Here is a 23796-nt window from a genome sequence, read left to right as displayed (position 1 = left end):
TATTCCTCTTCTTAATAGTATCTAAAATTGTTCTTTTCTCCCTCACCACTTGTAACACCATCTCACTCCTTTTCCGCTCGACCAAGTTAATTCACTCCATTCTTCGCCACACCCACATTTCGAAAGCTTGCAGTCATTTTTAATCATTTTTGCGTAGTCTATGTTTCTGACCCATACAGTACAACACTTTACATGAAGCATTTTCTCAACTCTTTATTCAAGATCCCAGAAAATAGTACTTTGTTCTTCCAAAAGGCTTTTTTCGCCATTCCTATCCTTGCTTTTATTCCACGTTCACATTTCATATCATTAGTCCTAGTTCCCTATACCTATACTACCCAGGTATAGAAAACTAGTCACCTGTTCTATTTTCTCCCTTTTTATTTCTATACTTAACAGAGACCTAATTTGGCTTTTGTCTTTCTAACATTTATTTTCATCCCATATTCTTCACAATCCTTCCTCAAGTTCTCTAAAGTCTTGTTGATTTTCTCTTCAGACGCCGCAACAAGCGCCATATCATCTGCAAACCGTATATATCTAATCATTCTACCACCTACCGTCTTATTTTGTAGATTTATTTTTCAGTATCTCTTCTAGATAGGTATTAAAAAATTTAGGCGAGAGAAAGCATCTCTGTCAAAATTTGCAAATGCTTTAATTTCAAAAAAAAGTTCTGATAGACTTGACTATAATACAAACATTAGAGACGATTTAGCTGCAGTCAGACTGGAAACTTCTGACTTCTCAAAAATCTATTGAAGCCCTAGTTAAAGGAGATAGAGTGTATATAATCATCTTTCCAGCCGAGGTAAAAGAGACAGCTGACATTAAGGCATCTAAGAATGCTATCGGAAATATTATACTGAAAGGATTATTTCATTCTGTAGATGAATTCATGCCGTCAAATTTTAAAAGTTTTTTTTTTTTTTTTTTTTTTTTTGTAATTTCATTAATACAATGAAAAGATTTTAAAGATTTCATTGATATTTCTTAATTCGTTACAAATGTAAATTCACTCAACAACCTTGTATCTTTTTATGTATGTAAATCTTTTGAATGTACACACTGACATGTGCTATATCTTGTATAATTATGTACGAACCCAATAAATGAATTGAAAGGGCGCATAAAGTCTTAGTTCAGAAGTCAATGGGTAAGTGACCTTTGGGTGGACAAAATGGAAAATGAAAAGATAATATAAAGCGTCTTACAGAGGTAAGTAATAACAGCCCAGAGTGGATTGGCTGAAGACATAATAGAATAAAATGGAGTAGGTTTGTTTCTACAGTCATATAGTGGCATCTCCACTCAATACACTGTTGACTACCTACTTTCTTGACCGGTGAGCACCAGGGTCGATATGGGTATATAGAGAGCTGGTAGACTCTGTAGATCACGAACATATTGATTTCGATGTCACAAAGTGAGGTTTGTTCGAACAGGAGTCGAAAAGCTGTGTTGTAGTTACTTCTCGGGTCACCGTGCGCTACTGGAGAGGCTTTCAGTGAAATTCTTTGAGTCTATTTTCGTCTCCTGACTGCGGCGTAATTCTATGAAGCATATTACCCATGAAACCACAGAGATCCAGAAGCATCCTCACAAAAAAGTGATGAAAACCAACCCAGAAGCACGTATTGTTTATTTGTGGGGCGCGTATTTCCGGTGACCGACGTACTCCTCGGACATTGTGGGTATGGAGAGAATGGGAAGACACGCTAGTTTCCGAATATGTAAACCCCGAGAGTCACATTTCAAGTTGGTCCAGTGCTGGAGCTCAAAACAGCCAGACACTGCAGATCGCCCTCTGCTATTTTGTCCTATATATCAGCTGAGCTTGGTTTGGTTCGAGTTGGAACCCATTCTTGGGATTAGTTGTGATATCCAGCAGTCCCGTAGCTAGGAGTGTGTTATGGGGAAGGCACAGTTCAATTTGTTCCCTGATACACACACAGAGAGACACACAAATCAAGCTCAGCTGACGCATGGGTCGAAACACCTGAGAGTGACCAGCAATGTGTGGCTGTTTTCCGCTCTGGCACTGGAATAACTTCAAATACGACATCGGAGTTTGCATATTCGGAAACTAACATGTCTACACGTTCTCTCCATACTCATATTGCCTTAGGAGCCCGTAGGTCATCAGAGATACGCCCCCCCACAAGAAAATAATACGTGCTTGTGGGCTTGTTCTCATCATTTCTTGTGAGGATCCTGTTGGATGTCTGTGGTTTCATGGGTAACGTGCCTCATAGAATTAAGCCACAGAGTCAGGAGATGAAAATAGACTCAAAGATCTCCACCGAAAGCCTCTCCAGTGGCACACGGTGACCCAAGAAGTGACTACTACAGTGTCGGGACCATCGATCTCTTTTTCGACTCCTGTTCGAACATACCTCACTTTGTGAGATCAAAATCAACGTATTCATGACCTACAGAGCCTACCAGTTTTCTACATACCCATATCGACCCTGGTACTCACCAGCCAAGAAAGTAGGGAGTCAGTGGAGATGCCCTTTTAACGTTCTATATCCCATGGAATTTGTTACAAATAATAATAATAAAAAACTTCTTTTATTTGCGAAGTTCTTTTAATTTCCTGGAAAATATTTCACTCATGTTTGTTGCTCTGAGCTTCTTGGAGAGAACGTATTTCTTGAAATCAAATTTTAAACTTCCTTCTTGTATATATTCTTGTTGTATTCTTCCGTATGTAGTTAAGTGAGATTATTCTTTTCAAGTCCTAAATTTGTATAGAATAAGATTTCGTTCTGAGAATCATCGCAAAAATCAATTGGCCACTACGAACGGCCATAGAAAATGTCCACTTTATTTAATTTCTGCTATTTCAATGTTTCAAACTATCAAAATTTCTTGATGGCTAAAAAATTCAGGACTAAAATGGAGCTTTTACCTATACAGGGTTGTAGGTAACTCCACCGACAAACCTTGGAAGGTGATTCCTTATATGAAATGAAAGAAAAAAGTACTAATAAACATGGGACGGAAAACGTCTGCTTTTAGAGTTATGAGGCGCCGAAAATTCACGTTTCGAAACGCTCTGCCTTAGAAACTACAGGACCGATCCCAAGCGGTTTAAGGGATTACAAAGGAACTGGTATGCGCTCTATCTAAATATCTATGTTCTACCGTGGTCCGTTATCTGCTAAACGAACTGTAAAAAGGAAATTGAGGTATAGGGATACTCCTTTAAGTACTAATAACGCGTTAATTTCGCCGATAACGGAGGATGGTAAAACATGGATATTTAGATAGTTCGCATACTAGTTCCTGTGTAATTCCTTAAACCGCTTGAGATAGATCCTATAGTTTCTAAGGCAGGACGTTTTGAAACATGATTTTTCGAATTTTCGGCGGTTCATAACTCTGAAAGGAGACGTTTTCGACCTATGTTTATTAGAACTTTTTTATTTCATTTCATATAAGGAATCACCTCCCAAAGTTTGTCGGTGGAGTTACCTACCACCCTGTATATAGAAGAATAAAATAAGGATGGAATGAACAAGAAAGCAAGATTTGATCCCAAAAATTCGTTCCCTAGAAGAAGCTCATAACAATGAATAAAATGACTACGTAACTAACATGTAAAGTTATTATTTATTTATTTATTTATAACGTACTTGAATACAACATGATATATGTAACATATTATAAAGTTGCTCATTATTAAATATAGTTGTGTTATTAGTGTTCGTGGCGAATAAAATCAATACTTTTGTTGTATAACGAAAACAGTACAGTCATTATCAGTATCATTTACAGATTTTTCAATTATTAAAAGTACCTTAAAAGTTTTAATACAAGAATTTTAGGAATTATATATATATTAGGGTGGTCCTTAATTACATGGCGAAATTTTTTTTCCGAATTTCTTTGCTCCCAACCCCTAAATTGGTTCCATGTTGGACCCAATTTATCCTTGAAAAAAATGGGCTCAATCGAAGAATATTTAACCGACCCCCAAGCGACCTAAAGTTTGAATGCATATCCAATATGTTCATATATAAGAAAAGTCTGGAATAGACCCTTCTTACTTTAAAGCGGCTGAAGGGAAAGGGACCAAATTTTGGATACAGGGATTGGAAGTAATCCACATCTGACCTTGAGAAATAGCATGATGGCGGCCATTTTGAAGTCCGCAATTTTGTATTCGGACCCAAAATTTTAAATGGAAATGATGTTTCGTGACATCGTTTTTGGGTAACCTTTCATTATAAAACCATATCTTCCTATATTTTCAACTTATCCCTGGTCATTTAATTCTTTTTAGCTTTGAAATAATAGTTTATTATCTTTCAATATTGTTTTTTTCTTTATAGGTTACTGAAATATTAATAAACTATTACATACATGTAACAAGGAAATAATTATATATGTTGTTATATAATTACATCCCGTCGAAATACACACCAGCCTATATTGAAATTATTTATATGAAATGAAATTACATAAATAATATAATGAATGTTTAAAATGATGATAAAAGAAAGCTGAAGGCTTTGGATAACTAGCCAAATTCTACTGCTTCATTAAGCCAATTTTTGTAGCATCTGGATACTTTTTTCTGTGTTCACTGACTATCTGCAGTATGTATTGTTTCTCTTTTTCGTCCTTTGTTAAAATGTTCCCGTATTCTTGTATCAGTTTCACACCTCTCTCTGCAACATCATTCACCACCATAATGTTTTTCAATATATTCAACCCACGTTGAAAGTTCACATCTTCTTTCCAAGTAGATGGACATGTGCATTTCTTTCCTTACTTTATGGTTTAATTCAAAAAGGGAAACTATTCAACAATCTTATAAATCTGCAGCCCGTACAGAGATATAAACTCACAGAATATTAAGTTTTATTACTTCGGAGCTTTTATTTTCCATAGTTGACAATTATTACATGTTCAGAGATAAGTGGAAAATAAAGGCAGACGTTTGTTTGTCGTCAAAAGCTACCTCAAAATGATATATCATACGAGGTCGTTTCTATTTTAAATTTTTGCCCGAATTCAAGATGGTGGACGTAAAGATACACCTCATCTCGGTCACTACTCAATATCAGGTATGGATCTTCTTCTACAACCTCTATCCAAGATATGATTCCTTTCCCTCAGCCATTTTTAAGTTACAAGAGTTTATAACAAACTTTTGTCATATACTATACATTGTAAATGCATTCAGATGTTTAGGCCGCTTGGGGGTCGGTTAAATATTCTTCGATTGAGCCCGTTTTTTTCACAAATTAATTTGGTCCGACATGGAACCAATTTAGGGGTTGGGAGCAAAGAAATTCGGAAATCGAAAATTAAGGACCACCCTAATATATATATATATATATATATATATATATATATATATATATATATATATATAAAGAGGGGTCAAAAACAGGACCGGATTAACCCATCTGGAGGCCCAGAGCTAGAAAAAATATGTAGCTCCTGCTGACTTCGCCTAGTACTTTTCTATGAAGTTAAGAGTAGAAAAGTTAAGAGTATATGTTTCATATTTTTGGTCATATTTTATGATGACGATTGTATCTTTAAGATTCTTTTTAGATAGCTTGTTGAGATTTTGATCAGGGTAGAGGCCACTGTCTATCTGGAGGCACGGAGCTACATCTCCCTAAGCCCCCCTTTAATACGGTCCTGATCAATAGATTACGATCTTGCCCAAGAATTTTACGAATGATAAAAAATGCACCAAAAATTGCGATCTTAGTCAATAATTAGTTTTTGGATCAAGGATCTAAAAATTTTTGAACGGCCTCTAAGTTGAGTTTTCGTATTTTTTTTCGGAATAAGGACATCATACTGACAAGGAAGGGTCACGCAGTGGCTCCGCTGAGAACCGAACGAGACAATTGTATTTGCATTTGATATGTTATAAATAGATGAATCCCAAAGTTATACGTACCACTGGGCGGAATATCGTGAGTTACAACATATTTTGTAATGTAAGAACTACAAAAAATTACCTGATAGCATAGTTTGAATCCAGTCATTTGTTCGGAAACGGTTGGGTAAGTGGAAAACTCGGCCGACACGTATCCCATCATTTTAAACAACAAACTTTTTGCGGTAAAAAAAAAAAAAAAAAAAAAAACTTTGTCCCAGAGTCCCTCCCAGGGTCCCAGACGGGGTCCAACTCAAAATTTTCCAATGAAAAGGGGGGTTAAGTACCACATCATTTGAAAGCTGTTGTAAAATGAAAGAAAATGCAGCAAGTCTCGACTCTCTACGACAACCCTGTGCAAAATGGTGACGGGTCAAAGCGGAAACAAAAACTTAATTGAAAAGTCCATGGTCATCCCTATAAATCGGAAACGTCATTTGACTGATTATTATCATTGAGAAGTTTTCTTTAAACTACATTTAGGATTGCTTCTTTCCTGCTTTACATATTTTCAAAATGTTATTGGTGATAAAATACTATTTTTATTGCAACAAAATAGTTTAATTTACATCTTTCGTAGTTCGTTTTTATACATCTTCTGATAATTTGCAGGCGAACCACGTTCATTAGACCTTTTAAAGAAACTGAAAGAGACATCGCAAACTGTAGGTAAGTTAATTCCAATTTATGTCCTGATAATTTGTTTTTATCTTCTTTCGTTGCTAACTCATCCTTTCAAACGCTTACAGCAGTCGTGTAGATATTTTCAATACTCTAGAATTACTGATACTTCTCATCTTCTTCTAAGTTAACTACTTAAAAGTATAAAATTTAAAGTATACTATGGTGTTCTTTTCAAAGAGGATTTACCAGAAATTTACATTTCATATTGTAAAATTTCAGAGATGGTTTCTTTACATAGTATTACCGCTTATCTATACAGGGTGATAAGAAACTATTTCGGGAGATGATTCCCAACACCGAAACAAGCAAAAAAAGTACTCTGGAACTTTGGTCAGTGAGGGATAGTTTCTGCGATTTAAGGTGCCGAAAGTGTGGGATAATGAACTTCAGAGGGCTGTAATTCAAAAACAATGCAACGTAGAGAGTGTGATTTAGAACATGACACTCGAAGTCATAACTACTCGATTGAAAAATATATGTTTCAAACTTCCGCAAGAGGTGTGCGAGGGATTCTCCAAAGGAACGTAGGGATTACTTGCCAGGTTATAGGGAATCCCTACGTTCTTTTGGGGAATACGTCGCACACCTCATGTGGAGGTTTGAAACATACATTTTTCAATCGAGTAAGTATGACTTCGAATGTCATGTTCTAAATCTCACTCTCTACGTTGTGTTGTTTTTTGAATTACAGCCCTCTGAAGTTCATTTTTCCTCACTTTCGGCACCTTAAATCGCAGAAACTATTCCTCGCTGACCAAAGTTCCAGAGGACCTTTTTGCTTGTTTCAGTGTTGGGAATTGTTGAGAAATAAGTGCTGCAATAAGTACACACATGTCAAAGTGAAAATGTTTTAAAGAAGATAAAAATGAGACTGTATTATGTGGATTATTTAGATTCAAATTACCGTCAAATGGGGTGAATAGAAACATGGGGGTGAATAGAAACAAAACTCCCAGATTAGTTTTGGATTTATCTGGACGATAAATTAATCAAGAAAACTGAAATTTCTCTACATAGTCTTATACGGCTAAAGTGTCCAGGGCAGAGACAAAATGTTTTACTGAGTTGGGAACACTGAGGTAGACGGCAGTAGCATTAATGTGTTACTGAAATCTTACACGGTATTTTAGCGCTCCTTAAACTTTCTTGGTAAGTATGACATTTTCATATTTGTTGCATTTGAACATATGCCTATTTTGTAGTTTGTTGTTTCATTTACTGACGTTCATAGTAAAAGTTTTCCTTTTGTAAATTATTGTTAATCAAAATTTAACTTTACTGGGTTATTGCTATAATTTTTAATTAGTGGGGTGAATAGAAACACTTCTTGGGAAATTCTTGAAATTCCTCAAGGAGTGGAAAATTCTTGAGGAGCAGAAAAAAGGACCTGATAGGAATGTATCAACCTGATAGGAATGAATCTCTAAGAACAAATTTCCAAGTCTTCTGAAAAAAAAAGTGTGAAACTGAAGAAGAAAGATATCAGGGCTGGATTTGAAAAGTGTGGAATTTTTCCCCTTTGTCGAGACCAAATACTGAGGATGTTGCCAAAAAAAGACAATGAACGAGAAGAAACAGAACAGCAAAAGTCATCTCAGACTGTAAACCGTTCCCTTATGGATCTTCTCAGGAGCATGAGAGAAGATGAAAAAATTAAATAAGGGAAGAAGAGAGTACGAATAGATGTTTCTGGTAAGAGTTTTGGTTTGTTTTCTGAAAATGATATATTTTCATCAAATCACAACGAAACTCAACCTACCTTTGTATTGTCGGAAGAGGAGAAAGACAACACTCCAGAAGACAAGATTCCAGACGATCACGAACTAGATGATGGTTTTCTAAAGCTGGTGATTTTGCTGTGGTAAAATGAGAAGCTAAAACTCGATAAGACTATTCAGCACCCAAGTGCGAAAATGGGAACATGATGCATATGTGGGAGTGTTTTATAAGAGAGCACATAAACAATGAAATTTTCAGAACGAAACTGTTGGGTTTTATTAAGAGTTCGTCAGCACGCTTTAAGTATATGATAACTTTCGGGTCCCTTCGTGGCTAAGTGGTTAGCATACGCGCCTTTGGCGTGGGAGACCCGGGTTCGATTCCCGGCGGGAGCTCATGTAGTTCTGATTCTACGTTAATCAGTAGGTCCACGTCTCATATAGCCTCGCTGCTGAACGGGACGTAAACCTCAAAATCAACTCAACTCATGATAAGTTTCCCTGATGATTTCAGTGGTTTAAATCTTATTCAAATATCATCAAAACTATATGGTCGTTTATACCTATATTGTGCATTGTATTGTTTTATAAGTTTGTAACTTATGTAATACTGGTCTTATTGAACTAATATCTTGCAGGTATCAAATAAATAGTTCGTTTCAACAAATACGCTGTTTCTTTTTTACCTTTCCAATAGTATAAAAGAAACAACAATGAAAATAAAGTAATTGTTTCTATTCACCCCATGGGTAGGGGTGAATAGAAACATTAAGAAAAATCAAGGTGAAGAAAAGTGGAGTTGATAAATTAATATGACGTTTACTGAAATTCATTAGCATATTAAGACCTTTCTTTTGGAATAATCTGATACGCAAAATCTTTAACATTACCAGACTTATATTCTCATATAGCCAAAAATGTGTTTCTATTCACCCCATTCGACGGTATATAGTTTTTGCTATGATGTATTGAGTGTTTGTTCATTGTTATCTATTTTATAAATATGTTTTTGTTTAGATCAGCTTTTCATTGGAATTATAGATTATATTAAAGTGAACATTCATATTTACATTTTGGCAATAATTGGTTTAGTGGAATGTTATATATGTGGAAAAATTTATATGTCGTTAGGCCTAACTTGTAAGCCTAACATTATAAGAGAACTTTGCGGCTAAAGTGTATAAAGCAGCACAGGAATCTTCACCCGAAGTTTGTTCAAATATTTTCTTACCACCCTGTATATTATTTAGGCACAATAATCTTATTTTTGATAATTTTGGCATTAAGTTTATTTAGAAATTTACCTTTGAATTGAAATTGAAATCTAGAAATAAAAGATTTCTTATTTTATTCTTTTTGAAGTTGAGTTTTCCAAAGTAACTTGGAATCAGTTCAGAGATAGAGCCTACGCTAGAGGTGAGTATAATTTGCAATATATTCCTATCAAACAAGTTCTTTCATAGAACAGCACTATTAATCCTAGTTTACTATTGTGGTTCTTTCTTTACCCCATCGTAGTTTTTTCCACGATTACTTCCATATATACGAGGGTCGTTCCGAAATAATGCCCTCTATTTTTTTTCATGGAAACTAATGAAGATACCTAAATAACAACAGCGCGCTAAACATAGCAATATTTCAGCTACAGACTGTCATTTTTGCACATAGTTCCCACCATTTGTTATGCACTTTTGCCAACGATGAACCTGAGCCTGTATGCCGCGCTTGTAAAAATCGGAACCAATTGAGGAGAACCACTTCCTACAGCTTTGACAACAGCTTCTGAGTCTTGAAAATTGTCACGTTTAACTTTCGTATTAATCCAACAGGTCCCGAAAAATTTCCATTCGCTGAGTTTTGTGTTCTTCTGTAAGAATCCGTGGCAGCCATCTCGCACAGACTTTGCGATAACCAAAATGTTGTGGCATGTTTTCCAAGGAATTACAGTCGACATTCACCTTTGTATACAATTCTCTGGTTGTTATCTGGCGATCAGCACGGATGAGTTGATCAAGACGCTCTTCATTGCGAGGGATGACAGCTGTGCAGGGTCGACCGGGCTGTAGCTTGTCATGAACACCCTTTTCACCACTTTGAAAATGCCGTACCCATTGTCTCACATTGCTCACGTCTATTGTATCATCTCCATAAACCTTTACCAAGCGTCGATGGATTACAATTGGCGCAATTCCTTCAGCAATGAGGAATTCAATCACACGTCGTTGTTTTATACGCATGTCCATATCAGGCTCCATTTTGGAACACTCCTATGCTGGCGCCAACTACTGCAGAACAACGGGACCAGCGGTAAATAGAAAAGGAAGGTTCAAGCATTTGCACTGCACCAACGACATCTGGCACGGACATACAAAGTCAACAAAAATTAGAAGGCATTAATTTCGGAACGACCCTCGTATATTTATAATGCTCCGTAGCTTTAGGTATGCCTAAATTCTATAATAACACAGTTGAGTAGTGTGAAGAATAGGTTAACTCTTTTTTTTTTTTTCCTTAAACGTTTCTGGATAATTCTGTCACCTTATCCATTGCGTCATTACTTAAAGGATTTATTATTGCTAAAATATAAAAGTTTTCTACACATTTTAGGAATCAAATTTTTAGACATACAAGAAATTTAAATAATTACACTGTTTCTTTAGTTAACAACTTAAGTAATAAGAACTACACTTGGGCCGAGTCAAGTGTGTAGGTTACCTATATTTCTTTCAGTATGACATTTCAATTTTTCGAAACTTCTAGAACAATCGTTTACAAACACCAATATACTATCGACAAGCTTCCCTATTCTCCCCTCTTTAGAAAATGTTTACTCTCAACACCAATAGATGGCAAACTAATAGGAAACAGAACACTAACATGGAGCAACTCGTCCAAAGACATTTAAGAAGAGCAGTCAATATTTACAAAATTACTGTTTCATAAACTAAAGAAACTTGGATGAAAAGCAGACCAGTTATTAAGTTGGATAAACTAATCACACAAATCCTCTTAGTTTGTAAGCTGTTATCAAGGGTAAAGGTCAACATTTCATTGAACGTAAATACATTCAATAAATTTACCTCAGTGGAAACTGGATGATATGTTTTAATTTCTTTATATGAGTAATGATGTTTATTGTACAGAACAAGTTCAACGAATTTATTTTGGTGAGGATATATGCATTTTTTTTTAGAATTCTTAAAAAGATAGTAGTGTGCTCACATTTTTTGAGAATGATTATTGGTATATTAAAAATCACACCAGCGTATACAAATATTTCAAAAGCGTCTAGGGCTATAATTTTTAAATTTATTTATTTGAACATGGGAAGAATAGTTTTAGAGGAAAATAAAAAACGAACAATGTAAAATGTGCCAGAAAAACATAAAACTTACAGAGAAAATGTAATATCTGGCAATCCAAGTGGGATTGAAAGAAACTGGATTTTGTCAGAGTAGCCCTTGTGTGCGATGACAAGCAAGAAGGAATTTTGAAAAATGAGGAAAAAAAGGCGAATTTCGAAAAGATGAAAATGAAATTAAATCAAATTTTTGAGTTTTACGTCCCATGGTTATGCCGGTAAGGCTAAAGGAGACCGTGATTATGAGTAATTAGTGAAATGGTGGAATGAAGAAAGTGGGAGGAAACGGGAGAACCCCGAGAAAACCCACGCACACGGTGTTTGTCCACCACAAAGTTCACTTAGCGGGAGCAGGGTTTGAATCAGATACCCCTAGCACCAGAGGTGAACGCTCTACCACTGAGCCACCGCGGCCCCTTATTCGAAAAGATGATTAAATAAGCTTGATTAAATACTAAACGCCTCACAGAATAATTCTTTCCTTGAACTTTTTTTTAAATCAAGATTTTTCTTTCAAATACAGTAAAACATATTATATTCTTCCTAAACTTTACCATATTTTTAGGTGTGATTTTCCACAATGCATATACTGTCAATTGCTCTATATGTTGTCCACCTGTCTATTTTGGCACTTCATTACACTCAGGAAGCTTAAATCCTAACCTTCTAGTGTTAAATCCACCATTGTTGTGACAGAAAGCAATTTTTAGTATATTGATCAGAAACATTTTATATAAGAATTTATGTTTACTTTATTACTTTTCTTTTAGTCTAATGTTCAATAATTTTGCACTGGACCTAAGAGAAACTGTGATGATAATCATGGCGTGACGAAAGTAGGAGAACACAGAGAAAACCTATGCACACGGTGCTTGTACACCACAAAGCCGATTTGGCTAGAGCTGAGATTGAAAACACTTCCACACTAAGAGCCACCGCAATCCTACTAAATGACGTAATAGACTGAATATTAATGGAGTCTGTTTGCAGATGACATGACGCTTGTTCCAGAATCTGAAGAGAAAATCATGTAGTTTTAATAGGGTTGATTTTTGCTAATTTCCAACGTTCTCTGATAACATGTGTGAATCTGATGTGGACTCAGAAATTCTACTGAAATATTCTGTGTGAATAGGGTATAATGGGTTGAGTTGAGTTGATTTTAGTTTAGCGTCCCTTTCAGCAGCGAGGCTATATGAGACGTGGACCTACTGATTAACGTGGAATCCGAACCACATGAGCTCCCGCCGGGAATCGAACCCGGGCCTCCCACGCCAAAGGCGCGTACGCTAACCGCTTAGCCACGGAGGAGCTCTAATAGGGTATAATGGGTGAACCCGGAAGTCATATTGAAGTATCCTTTGATATAATAACCAAGTCTTTTAAGACTGATGAGAAAGTATCAATCATTGAAAGGAAAAGCAGGAAAATGTTGGGAACATAAGTAATGGTACGTAAGTTGATCAGGAGTGTATATAAATATGTTATATGTTTATTAATTTCCAACAGCCCTGTATATTAATATTAACTTATAATTCAGTTTCGGCATTTTTCACTGATCTAATTGGTGGTACGTGCGCTTGCGGTTACCACATCTCATGATTTTCCCATAAATTTTATGTTTTATGGGACGCTTTAAGTCAAACGTTTTTATTTTCCTCCTAAAACAATTTCTTCCATTTTTAATAAATCAAAGAAATGATAGTCCTTAGCCCTTTTAAAAGTGTTTTCATAAGTTAGTGCAAGGAAATTATATATATTTTAATTAGATAAACTGATTTCTCACACTCTATTGACAACCAACTTATGAAAATAGGTTACTCTTCAGGAAAAAAGGGCAACATGTTGTATTCTTATCACCTATCTAAACGGCGAAACAACCTCATATTTAAGAATAATTTGGTTTAGCATCTTAGCCTTCTGTCTGTCAACGTCATTTCAATCATATCACAGTTTTGGTGGGTAGTGATGTAATGATGTCAAGAAGAGGAACTAGTGTAAACTAACAAAATCGGAATTTCAAGCGATTGTGAAACTTGATGCGTTCTGAAATAAGATTTTTTTGAAAGTATTAAAAAGTTGTTGAACTGATAAGAGATACAGTCTTCACCAAAATATAATTAAAAGGCAACAAATATTTGAATATAATTTATTATGCCTTACGTGTTGCATTTATTTTTAATGAAACTGTCGCAGTTTCCAGTTAAAATTTATTTTACGTTTCTACCGAAACCAGATATCTGTTTCTTAAATGTAAATTCTCAATATCACATACTGTATCTTTCTATTTCTGTCTAAAAATCCTAAAAATCTTCCCTTCTTTCCTCTGAAAAATCTTCAACCCTGTGCGTTTTTCACATGATTTCGATTATCGGTGGGGGATCACTAAAGAATTACATCGACTCAGACCTCGCTTTTACCTGTAGTGTCTTCTCTTCCTATGCAGATAGCCTCGTCAGTCATAAAGGACGTAAACTCAAATCAAACTAATTTCTGGAACTAATCGTTGCCTTCATCAGATGTATTATCATATTTACATGTTTTCTTCAGTCACAAACGTCTAAACACAAATCAATCAAATTTTGGCGATTGATCAGTGCCTTCATCAGATGCATTCTCGTATTTACATGTTTTCGTCAGTCACAAACGTCGTAAACACAAATCAATCAAATTTTGGCGATTGATCATTGCCTTCATCAGATGTATTATGATATTTATATGTTTTCGTCAGTCACAAACGTCTAAACACAAATCAATCAAATTTCGGCGATTGATCATTGCCTTCATCAGATGTATGATAATATTTATGTTTTCTTCAGTCACAAACGTCTAAACACAAATCAATCAAATTTCGGCGATTGATCATTGCCTTCATCAGATGTATTATAATATTTATATGTTTTCGTCAGTCACAAACGTCTAAACACAAATCAATCAAATTTCGGCGATTGATCATTGCCTTCATCAGATGTATTATAATATTTATATGTTTTCGTCAGTCACAAACGTCTAAACACAAATCAATCAAATTTCGGCGATTGATCATTGCCTTCATCAGATGTATTATAATATTTATATGTTTTCGTCAGTCACAAACGTCTAAACACAAATCAATCAAATTTCGGCGATTGATCATTGTTTTCATCAGATATACTGTCGTATTTACATGTTTTTGTAACAAACGTCGTGAACACAAATCAATCAAATTTCGGCAATTACTGATTCCTTTCATCAGGCATATTATCTTATTTATGTGCTTTGAATAAATTAATGCTTTTTTTGTTTATTAAAGCTGCTTCATTGATTGAAAAGGCAAGACAACGAGGAGATAGATTCGCAAAGTTTGCAGGTAAAATGTCATTTTATTTATCTAAAATAATGTATACTTAGAGCAGCATTTCTCAAGCTGTTTTTTGCGGAGCGTTCCTCTTAGCTTCAACATTAACAACAATAATAATAACAATAAAAAAGAGCAGAAATATTAAAATTTAAGTTTATTGCATATTGCACACTAAAGTTGAGAATCTCAAAGAGGAACAGGTTACGCAAATATTAGACTATATATACATGTATTATCATAAAATAATATTTATATCACTCAATGGCTTTAAACAACTAATAGATATAATGTTAAAAATACTATTATAAAAAATATTTAATAAAATATTAAAAAATAACGATAAGTTTGTTTTAGAAGGAGACAAGAAAAGAATGATCCATAGAATATTCTGACTAATGAGAGCTGCTCTCATTGCTAAAAAAAAAAAAAAAAAAAAAAAGTTTTATTAAAGCTGCTTTAGAAGGTTGTTAATATTTTAAAAAGTTAACATTGTTATTATTATTATTGTTATGGCTATTATTATTATTATTGTTTATTTTTCTTCTATAATAGTGATTTTAATATATAACACTTAAAACAAGAGATCAAGTGTTGTAATTAGATTATTTTACGCAATGAATTTAATGTGTCGTATAGTTTAGAAATGAACTATACTGTATATATATATACACATTAAATTGGATGTTCTCAGCACCTTATAATTTCAAACCTAACCAACAGAAGTAACTCTTCAGCCTTTTAAATATGTATGTCATGATCTGATTTGTTCTTTTCACGAAAGTCAACCTGAAACGTATTCGTAAAGTTCGTAATGATTCTCACCCTTGCTTAAAGTTGATGACAATCATAAATATTAGACTCCATGACCGTATCTTCAGAGAGGCCCCTTCATGACGAAATTAAAATACCGCTAATTTTACAGTAATTATGTGATATCTTCAATTAGATATAAGATAATCAAAAAGTGGAACAAGATTTCGCTAGACATATTATTTACCATAAGATATCGTTATCACGATTCACTTATTTGCTTTCAATTTTCAGTTATTTACAAAATGGACATTTATTTTCGCGTTTATAAATGGTTGCAAACGGAAAGCTACTAGGTGACTCATGATAACGGTACCTCATGCAAAATAATGTTGTCTAGAGCGCTCTTGTTCCACATTTCAATTATCTATTATCTATTTGAAGATGTTACATAATTAAATTTACTGTAAAATTAGCGATATTTTAATTTCGCAGTGATTAGGCCTCTTGAACGCCGCATAATCTAATGTTTTATCAAAATATTGTAATTTTCTTAAAGGTACCGTCAAGTGTTCTTGTTTAAAATTAAAATAAAATTCATCAGCTTGACACTGACAAGTTTCAAATCGAGACAATGACTGTAAGTGTAAAGTCTAAAAAGAAAACGGAAATGTTTTCTAAAAATTGGAAACTTTTATCTTTCTGATGACCAACTTCAGTCATAAGCAATATAAGTTATTGGAAAATCCCAAAATAAAATATACGTTCCTTACCGATTTCAACTGCTACTAGTAGATAATCTTTAACTATCCAAGAAAACGCACGTTTTATACAGAGTATTTGAAAACAACACTGACAACGTTTGGAAGATGATTTCTGACTCCAAGATAAGACAAAAAGTATATAGACCAATTTAGGTGCAGAAATCCGTCATTTCGAAATTACAGGCTGCCGAAGGTCCATAGCTCCAATACTATGGGACGATCCGTAGTCGGGTCAAGACTTCGTTTAGGAATTAGTATGTGCCCTATCCAAATATCCATGTTTCAGAATCCTGCTGTACTTCCGCAACAATTTTTATAGAGGCAGTTGGTGAGTACTTCAGATTATATCTCCGGAGCCGAACTCCCTCCAAAAAAATTGTTGCATGAGTACCACAGGATTCTGAAACATGCATTTTTTTTATAGCATACATATTAAGTTCTAAATGAACTCTTGGCCCGGCTACGGTAGGTCCCATAGTTTTCATTAAAGTTCATTTTTTCATGTTTTTGGCAGCATATAACTCCGAAATGACGGATTTCTACACCCAGGTTGATGTGTACTTTTCGTCTTATCTTGGTGTCACGAATCACCTCCCAAACGTTGTCGGTATTGTTTTGAAACACACTGTATATAGTAATGAATAAATGAAATTTACTCTGAAACATGCCCGTGAAATTGAGTGTGAGTTCACACCCTTGTCCCTGGGTGGTGTGAATCATACACGATACACCTCAATGCGATTTGCGACAGACGTACAATACATATTTCAGAAAAGTATTGTAATTTTAGAATTTTAGGAATATTATCATTACGCAAAAAAAGAAAATTGTACTCTTTTATTTAGAAATATTGTGCTCGCATTCTAACTACCTTAGATTCATTGTTTGTACGTCACTGTGTTCATAATGAATCGGAATTTAGAATGGTATCATACACACGTGTCACGGAACCATAAGTGAAAGACAAATGGGGAACATTTTTCACAGCACTTTTCCGAGAAAGACATTTTTCATTTACTTCTTTTTAAATATTTGAGCAGTCCTATTAAGGCTTCAGATTTAAACTCGTCCTTCTTCATAATTTAGTGGGTAACACATGTGATTTCTGTGGACGTGGTCCCGAGTTCAATTCTCGGAGAGAGCTTGCTTTGAATGATTCTTTCACTGTTCGCCTTTTCCCGTTTCGCCGTATGACCTCTAGCAATGAAATTTGTATGTAAAACCTGTTATTGTTTTCTATCTTCATATAAGACGGAACGGGAAATCACCGTGTGCATTTTCCCTTTTCGCCTTACGAACTTCATGTTGGTAGGCTTGAAAATACATTCATAGATACAATTTGATTTGTTTATTCATATAACAAAATAAGTGCAGTAACTATAAGAAGTACAGAACATCTATACAAGATGCTATTTATTTTCCATATGTATACAATAATCAACAGTACCTAAATATTGCATTAGAGAAATCTGTTTACTACTCACGTGTCAGTCTACATTACAAAGTATATATTTCCAAGAAAAATATTTTGTTTGAAAATTTAATGTTAGTCGCTAATGTTAGACAGATGATTTCAACATCTTTTAGTATCAGAGTGTTTATAAAATTTTTCCGTGCACACTATTTTTAAAAATCAAAAAAGGGTTGCTTTGATTATAATAAATAAAATATGGTCATTTTCAATAATTATTGGAAATACTTGTCATTCATATACATTTATTACTATGTGCTGGGTGCGCTACTTTATTAAGGCTTTGGCCTTCGTAGTACACGAATTTAGGATAATAGATTGTACAAAATGTACCTATAAACCATTATAAGGAAGCAAAAATCATTTATGAAAGTGAATTTGTTTGACTTCACGTTTTTATGGATATAAATGAAAGAAGAAAAAGCTCGAAGAAAATATAAGATTGAACTCAGACACCATTGTATAATATGTAGTATAGCAATAAATACGCAACTGTGCATCCAGTTAGACAAATCAGAGTATCAGAGTGGATGATTAATTTCGTTTTTTTTAAATATTTTAATGTATTAGCATTGTTCCTTCTTTTTTTTTTTAAAAAAAATACTTCATTTTATATGACAAACGTTCTTCATTTGCTGTAGGCAGGGGGTGGGTCCTGGCGATCTGAATCCCCTCTCCTAAATCCCGAATTCTCTGTAAATTTTGTCTAATGCAATTAAAATATTAAACTTAAATACTCATATTAAATTTAAGTCTTCATATCATATTTGGACAACTTCCCCCCGAAATGAATTTCTGCTCACGTCCCTGGCTGTAAGTATTAAACAAATTTAATAAACATAAGCGAGCCCCATTTGGAAGGATATGGGTTGGAGGGCTAGCTCCCCTTTCTTCCCCCTGGCTATCCCTGTATATATCGCTATTGTAAGTTCATTGTAGCTCTAAATTTTTTTAAATGTTAATTTTACCAAATAAAACTAACCTCCCTTTGGGTTTGGAAATAGTTTATTCTTTTTTTCTTACCTAAATATAGTTATACACTTTTTGCTTGAATTTTTTTTTTTTTTTTTTTTTTTTTTTGCACACTAGTGAAAATTGGTCTCAGACTCATTGATGGCTGAGAAGTTTTGTGAGTCGGAGTTTCTGCAAAAATGTTTTCATTGCGTCATAAATGAAACATGATTATACGATTATGACAATTATCATTTTAATTTGTTCTTTTTCTTTATACATAAGTAGAGAGTGTCGGCGAGGATTATTTTTTTTTCACTTGTCAAAACTTTTCTGTATTTCTGATCCGATTTCAGTTGTTTTCGAGGAGTTGCAATTCTATTCCTGTAGACACAATTGTCATTGAAGATAAAAAAAATAAAGTACGTATAAGATGAATAGTGTTAAAAGTGATTCTACTGTCTCTATATATGACGAAAGAAAGAAAAATAAATCCGGTAAAGAGAAATGAAAAATGACAACGTGAATATGAGAGAGTGGCAGCAGATTCGAAGCAAACACGTTTGTTTGAACCTGCGAGTCGAAACAAGAAGGGAATATTTGTGCCTCATGTCATCGGCGAGTGGCCAAAATATGATCCTGAAAACGATTTTGTCGCAGTAGGAAAATTTCATGCTAATTATGCTAATGTCATGCATATAATTAAATTATATGTACATCTGAATGTAAATTATACGTACAAAACACTCTTATGCACACCAGGACTTACAAGACTAAGTTTGGGTTTGTAATCCAAATATCCGGTTTTGGGTTTCAGACATAAATCCAAAAAACAGTCCTATTAACATGAAGAGGTACAACAGCCAATCATTTTGCCAAAACCGGATTTTGGATTTGTGCCTGACCTTTCAAATTCGATTTATCTAAAACATTTAATTTTTGACTTAACGCTCTGTACACACCCACTCGCCACATACATACATGCACACACACACACACACACACACACACATATATATATATATATATATATATATATATATATAGTGGCGGATCCAAGGGGGAGCTATAGGGGCTACAGCCCTCCCTTGACGTTCAGGTGTACACTAGATAAAATGGGCTTCGATCCTGCTTTACACTGGATAAAACGGCAAAATATGGTTTAGGCCCTCCCTTGATCATATCCTGGATCCACCCCTATATATATATATATATATATAACTTTGTTCCCTTGAATTGCAGTAGGGCGTCGAAAATCCAGATTCGTGAGCCAAAAAGGTCGGACTAGTGGGTCAAAAATTTGACTGTGGGCCAAAGTTCGCCAGTCCATCCCAGCCCTCTGATCATTAACTCTTGAATCCCAATTCATTACATTATTACCTTCTTTCTCTGTGAAACTTGTTTCTTTCCAGTTTCTCAGTATTCTTCGGTTGAACATCTTAATTACATTTATATTTGCTCAAGCAGGGCTACCAATATATGCAAATCACTGTAAGGCAAAGCGGGAATTCCAGTTTTACCTTACGATAACAAATAATTAGGGCTAAGTACCAATGTTTGATTGACGTTTCTTGGGATAAGAATCACAAGGCAAAACGGGAAAAGGCTAACAGTGAAGACACGGCTTTGGATACATCTAGGAAATGTGTCATAAAAGTTATCTCGTGTCGAAAGTGTATTTGCTTGTATAGAAAGTTTTGTTTCATCTCCTGTGCTTCCTCTAAAGTTCTGTCTCGTGTAGTCTAGTCTCATAGGCAAACCCATGACTCAGATCTTAGTTCTTTAAATAGTATGTTCTGTCGGGGATAAAAGGAAACATTGAACTCAAACCAAATGAGTAAGAGAAATGCAAAAAAGCCTAATCCCTACAAGGAGTGTAACAGAAATCTTAGCACCCTTTTAAAATCATATTTAATAGCTTTCAAGGACAAATTTTCCACTCTTTTAGAAAGAGCACCCTTTTAAAATCATATTTGATAGCTTTCAAGGGCAAATTTTACACCCTTTTAGAAAGAGTATCCTTTTAAAATCATATTTAAAAGCTTTTAAAGACAAATATTGCACTTTTTTTAAAAAAGAAAAAGTACCCTCTTAAAATCATATTTGAAAGCTTTCAAAGACAAATTTTGCACTCTTTTAGAAAGATTCGAAAAATTAAGAAGAGAATATTAGTACTCTTCTAAAAATGTGCAAATGTAAAATCTCATTTAACACATGAACACTAACATTTATAAAAGGTAAAAGAAGTGCATCTTATTTACGTTAATTTTCTTGTTTCAGACAATGTAATTGGAGCGCTAGCTGAAGTTTGTCTTGACCTTGCTGCAAAAGGTAAGAAGAACAATGCTTTTAAATGGATTCTAAATATCATGTAAAATTATACTTATTAGTGAATCTAATTTCTGTGGCAATCTTAAATTAAAAGAAGATTTATTTAAAACTTTTTATTTTATTTATTTAAAACTATTAAATATATTTCGCGGTCCTTATTAACAGCTGGTCCTACTTAATGTAAAAGATTTCCAAATGTACGAACAATCATGATAATATAGCAAGTTATAACTTTTGGGAAAATAAGCTTTGTAATTTTCAAAAATGCCTTTAAAATTAAGAACAATTTAAATCATTATTTTTCTACGAATTTTTGTATGACATCAGACAGAAGTAGTAGGAAAAAGAAGTATGTAAAGAGTTAAATTTGGTGATATATCTATTTTTATCAGCAGTGCAAATATCTGCAAGTTACTTGTTCGTGGAAAGATTATGATATTCTAACCTCGGCGCCAGTAGAAAATTGAACTTCGGGACATTTAAAAATTGAGATATTAATATTTTCTAAGTGAAAATGTATTTGTCTCAATGTTTCCTTGTTTTGTTATTTTTGTTAAACATAATCTTTTAATATGCTTTTGGGTGTTAACTGCTTTTGTAATAAATATTTTTTTTCTTTCAGTGATAGAAGGAAACAGAACACCACAAGTGATTGCCGAAGCTTTGAGAGGTAAGTTTATTGATGAGTGCAATAACGTATTTATTTATTTCTTCTTTCAAAACTGGTACAGATTTACTACTTCCGGTTTGAGTATTAAATCTCTGATAAGAGATATCGAAAAATGATTTTTTTTTTGTTTTGGATTCATCACCTAAAGAATATATATTACTTTAACCCTTATATCCTAGTTAAAATGTAAATGCCCAACCTGTATTTACCAGTTACCTGGTTTGATCCATGTAATTTATATAGGTATATTGTAGTTTTACTTGTTCGACACAAATTAGATTTATTTTCTGGAAATAAGTGTCCGACAAAGAATAGCTCAAAATTGCTATTGTAAATGATAATCAGGTAGCCTACTTTAAATTTCGAGATATTAGTATCAAATTGTAAGTAATGCAGAGCATGTCGTAACGCATTCAACAAAATAGAAAAATAAATTAAAATTTCAACTTAAAAAAATTGAAGATATTTCTGTTGAATATACCCTGCTAGATTGAAGCCTAAGTCCAGAATCAAAATGTACAATCAAATTTGAAGAAATTGAAAATCAAAAAACTTCAATAAATTTAGGAAAATACTACTTAATATTTCTAAAAGTATTTTAAACATTTTGTATTTTTTTTTTCCTACACAATGTAACATTTTATGAGAATAATGTGAAATTAAGTTAACAATCAAATTTCAATTCAAGAACTTGGGATGCAATTACAGATTGTTTGTCTTTCATTACAGTAGTGCAGTAAGCGTGTCGCATAAAAATATTTCCCGGATACTTGAAACGACGGGACCTTTTCAAGTTTTATTTATTCTACTTTGATCCGTAGGGGCGTGTTTCCGTTTGAAACTTTATCCCTAATAAAATTCATGTCGTTCAACAGCTGAAGCATCAACATATGCAGACTTCGCAATCTTACTTTCACTTGCTTATTAATTCAGTAACGTTAGGCGAAACTGGATAATTATACTAACATTGTTGTGAGTATTATAATTACAAGAGTAAATTATCTTTTAAATTTTCCTTTGCAGGTGGTATAAAGTTAAATGCAAAGCTGAAAGTGGAATTTGCAATAGAGGTAGAAGGTAAGATAATGATTTTTAATTTATAGGGAAGACCCTCTTTCGCCTGAAGAAAAGTCTAGAAATCTTGGCCTAGTAAATGTAAAATTTATGATGAAAAATCTGAATAGGATTGACAATTTATTAGTATTTTACAATTAAGTCAACGAACCTTTTTATTACCAGATTTAGTAATATGTTTGATCTTCAAGATAATGGACAAAAAGATATACTGCTGTTGGTACTAAATCGTCACAAATTATGGGACAAAGAAAATGAGACAAAAGCGAATTTCACAATATTATAATGTCATATTTTTTTATTTCTTCTGGTAATACTTTTTTATTTCTTCTAGTAATATTTTTTTATAAGTATATCCTGACTACGGACAGGCATTTCCTATTTCCACTCTTTTAGCCACCCACCCATATCTTACGTTAACAACGACAAAGTTAATGAATGAATGAAGGTGGATTTATGGGAAGACTGCTTCTCACCGTCACGATAAGGTTGTCTTGTCCTATAAGAATTAAAATAGGATTAAAAGATTTAAACGAACAAAATATAAAATATTTAACAAGAAAATAACTAAAAAAAAATAGTCAAATTAGTAACTATAACTTCAAAAGAAACCTAGTAAGAAAATCCTCAAGCCACGATAGCTATTCTAATTTTAATAACAAAAGTGAGAAGGTAATCGCTAAAGACCATATTATCTTCCAAAAACCTACTAACACTTTCAGCCATTCCTCAACATTCTCTCAAATCTGAGTATTTCGGACATTCTACAAG

At 33.9% G+C, this 23796-nt stretch overlaps 1 protein-coding gene across 1 annotated transcript in view; it reads left to right on the top strand.

The window, feature by feature from the left end:
- LOC145683741 (uncharacterized) overlaps positions 1–23796 on the top strand; it is a 179973-nt gene that overhangs the window by 146994 nt on the left and 9183 nt on the right. The window contains exons 7-12 of the mRNA XM_081755271.1: positions 6524–6580; positions 9676–9729; positions 14967–15023; positions 21231–21281; positions 21904–21951; positions 22975–23028. Coding sequence (XP_081611397.1) covers positions 6524–6580; positions 9676–9729; positions 14967–15023; positions 21231–21281; positions 21904–21951; positions 22975–23028 — 321 coding nt within the window. The remainder of the gene's footprint in view (positions 1–6523; positions 6581–9675; positions 9730–14966; positions 15024–21230; positions 21282–21903; positions 21952–22974; positions 23029–23796) is intronic.

The sequence above is a fragment of the Thermobia domestica genome, chromosome 4, assembly GCF_964235325.1.
Source record: "Thermobia domestica chromosome 4, izTheDome1.hap1.1, whole genome shotgun sequence".
Taxonomy (NCBI): domain Eukaryota; kingdom Metazoa; phylum Arthropoda; class Insecta; order Zygentoma; family Lepismatidae; genus Thermobia; species Thermobia domestica.
The sequence above is the reverse complement of the archived record's forward strand: the minus strand, read 5'-3'. Positions and strand labels throughout refer to the sequence as shown.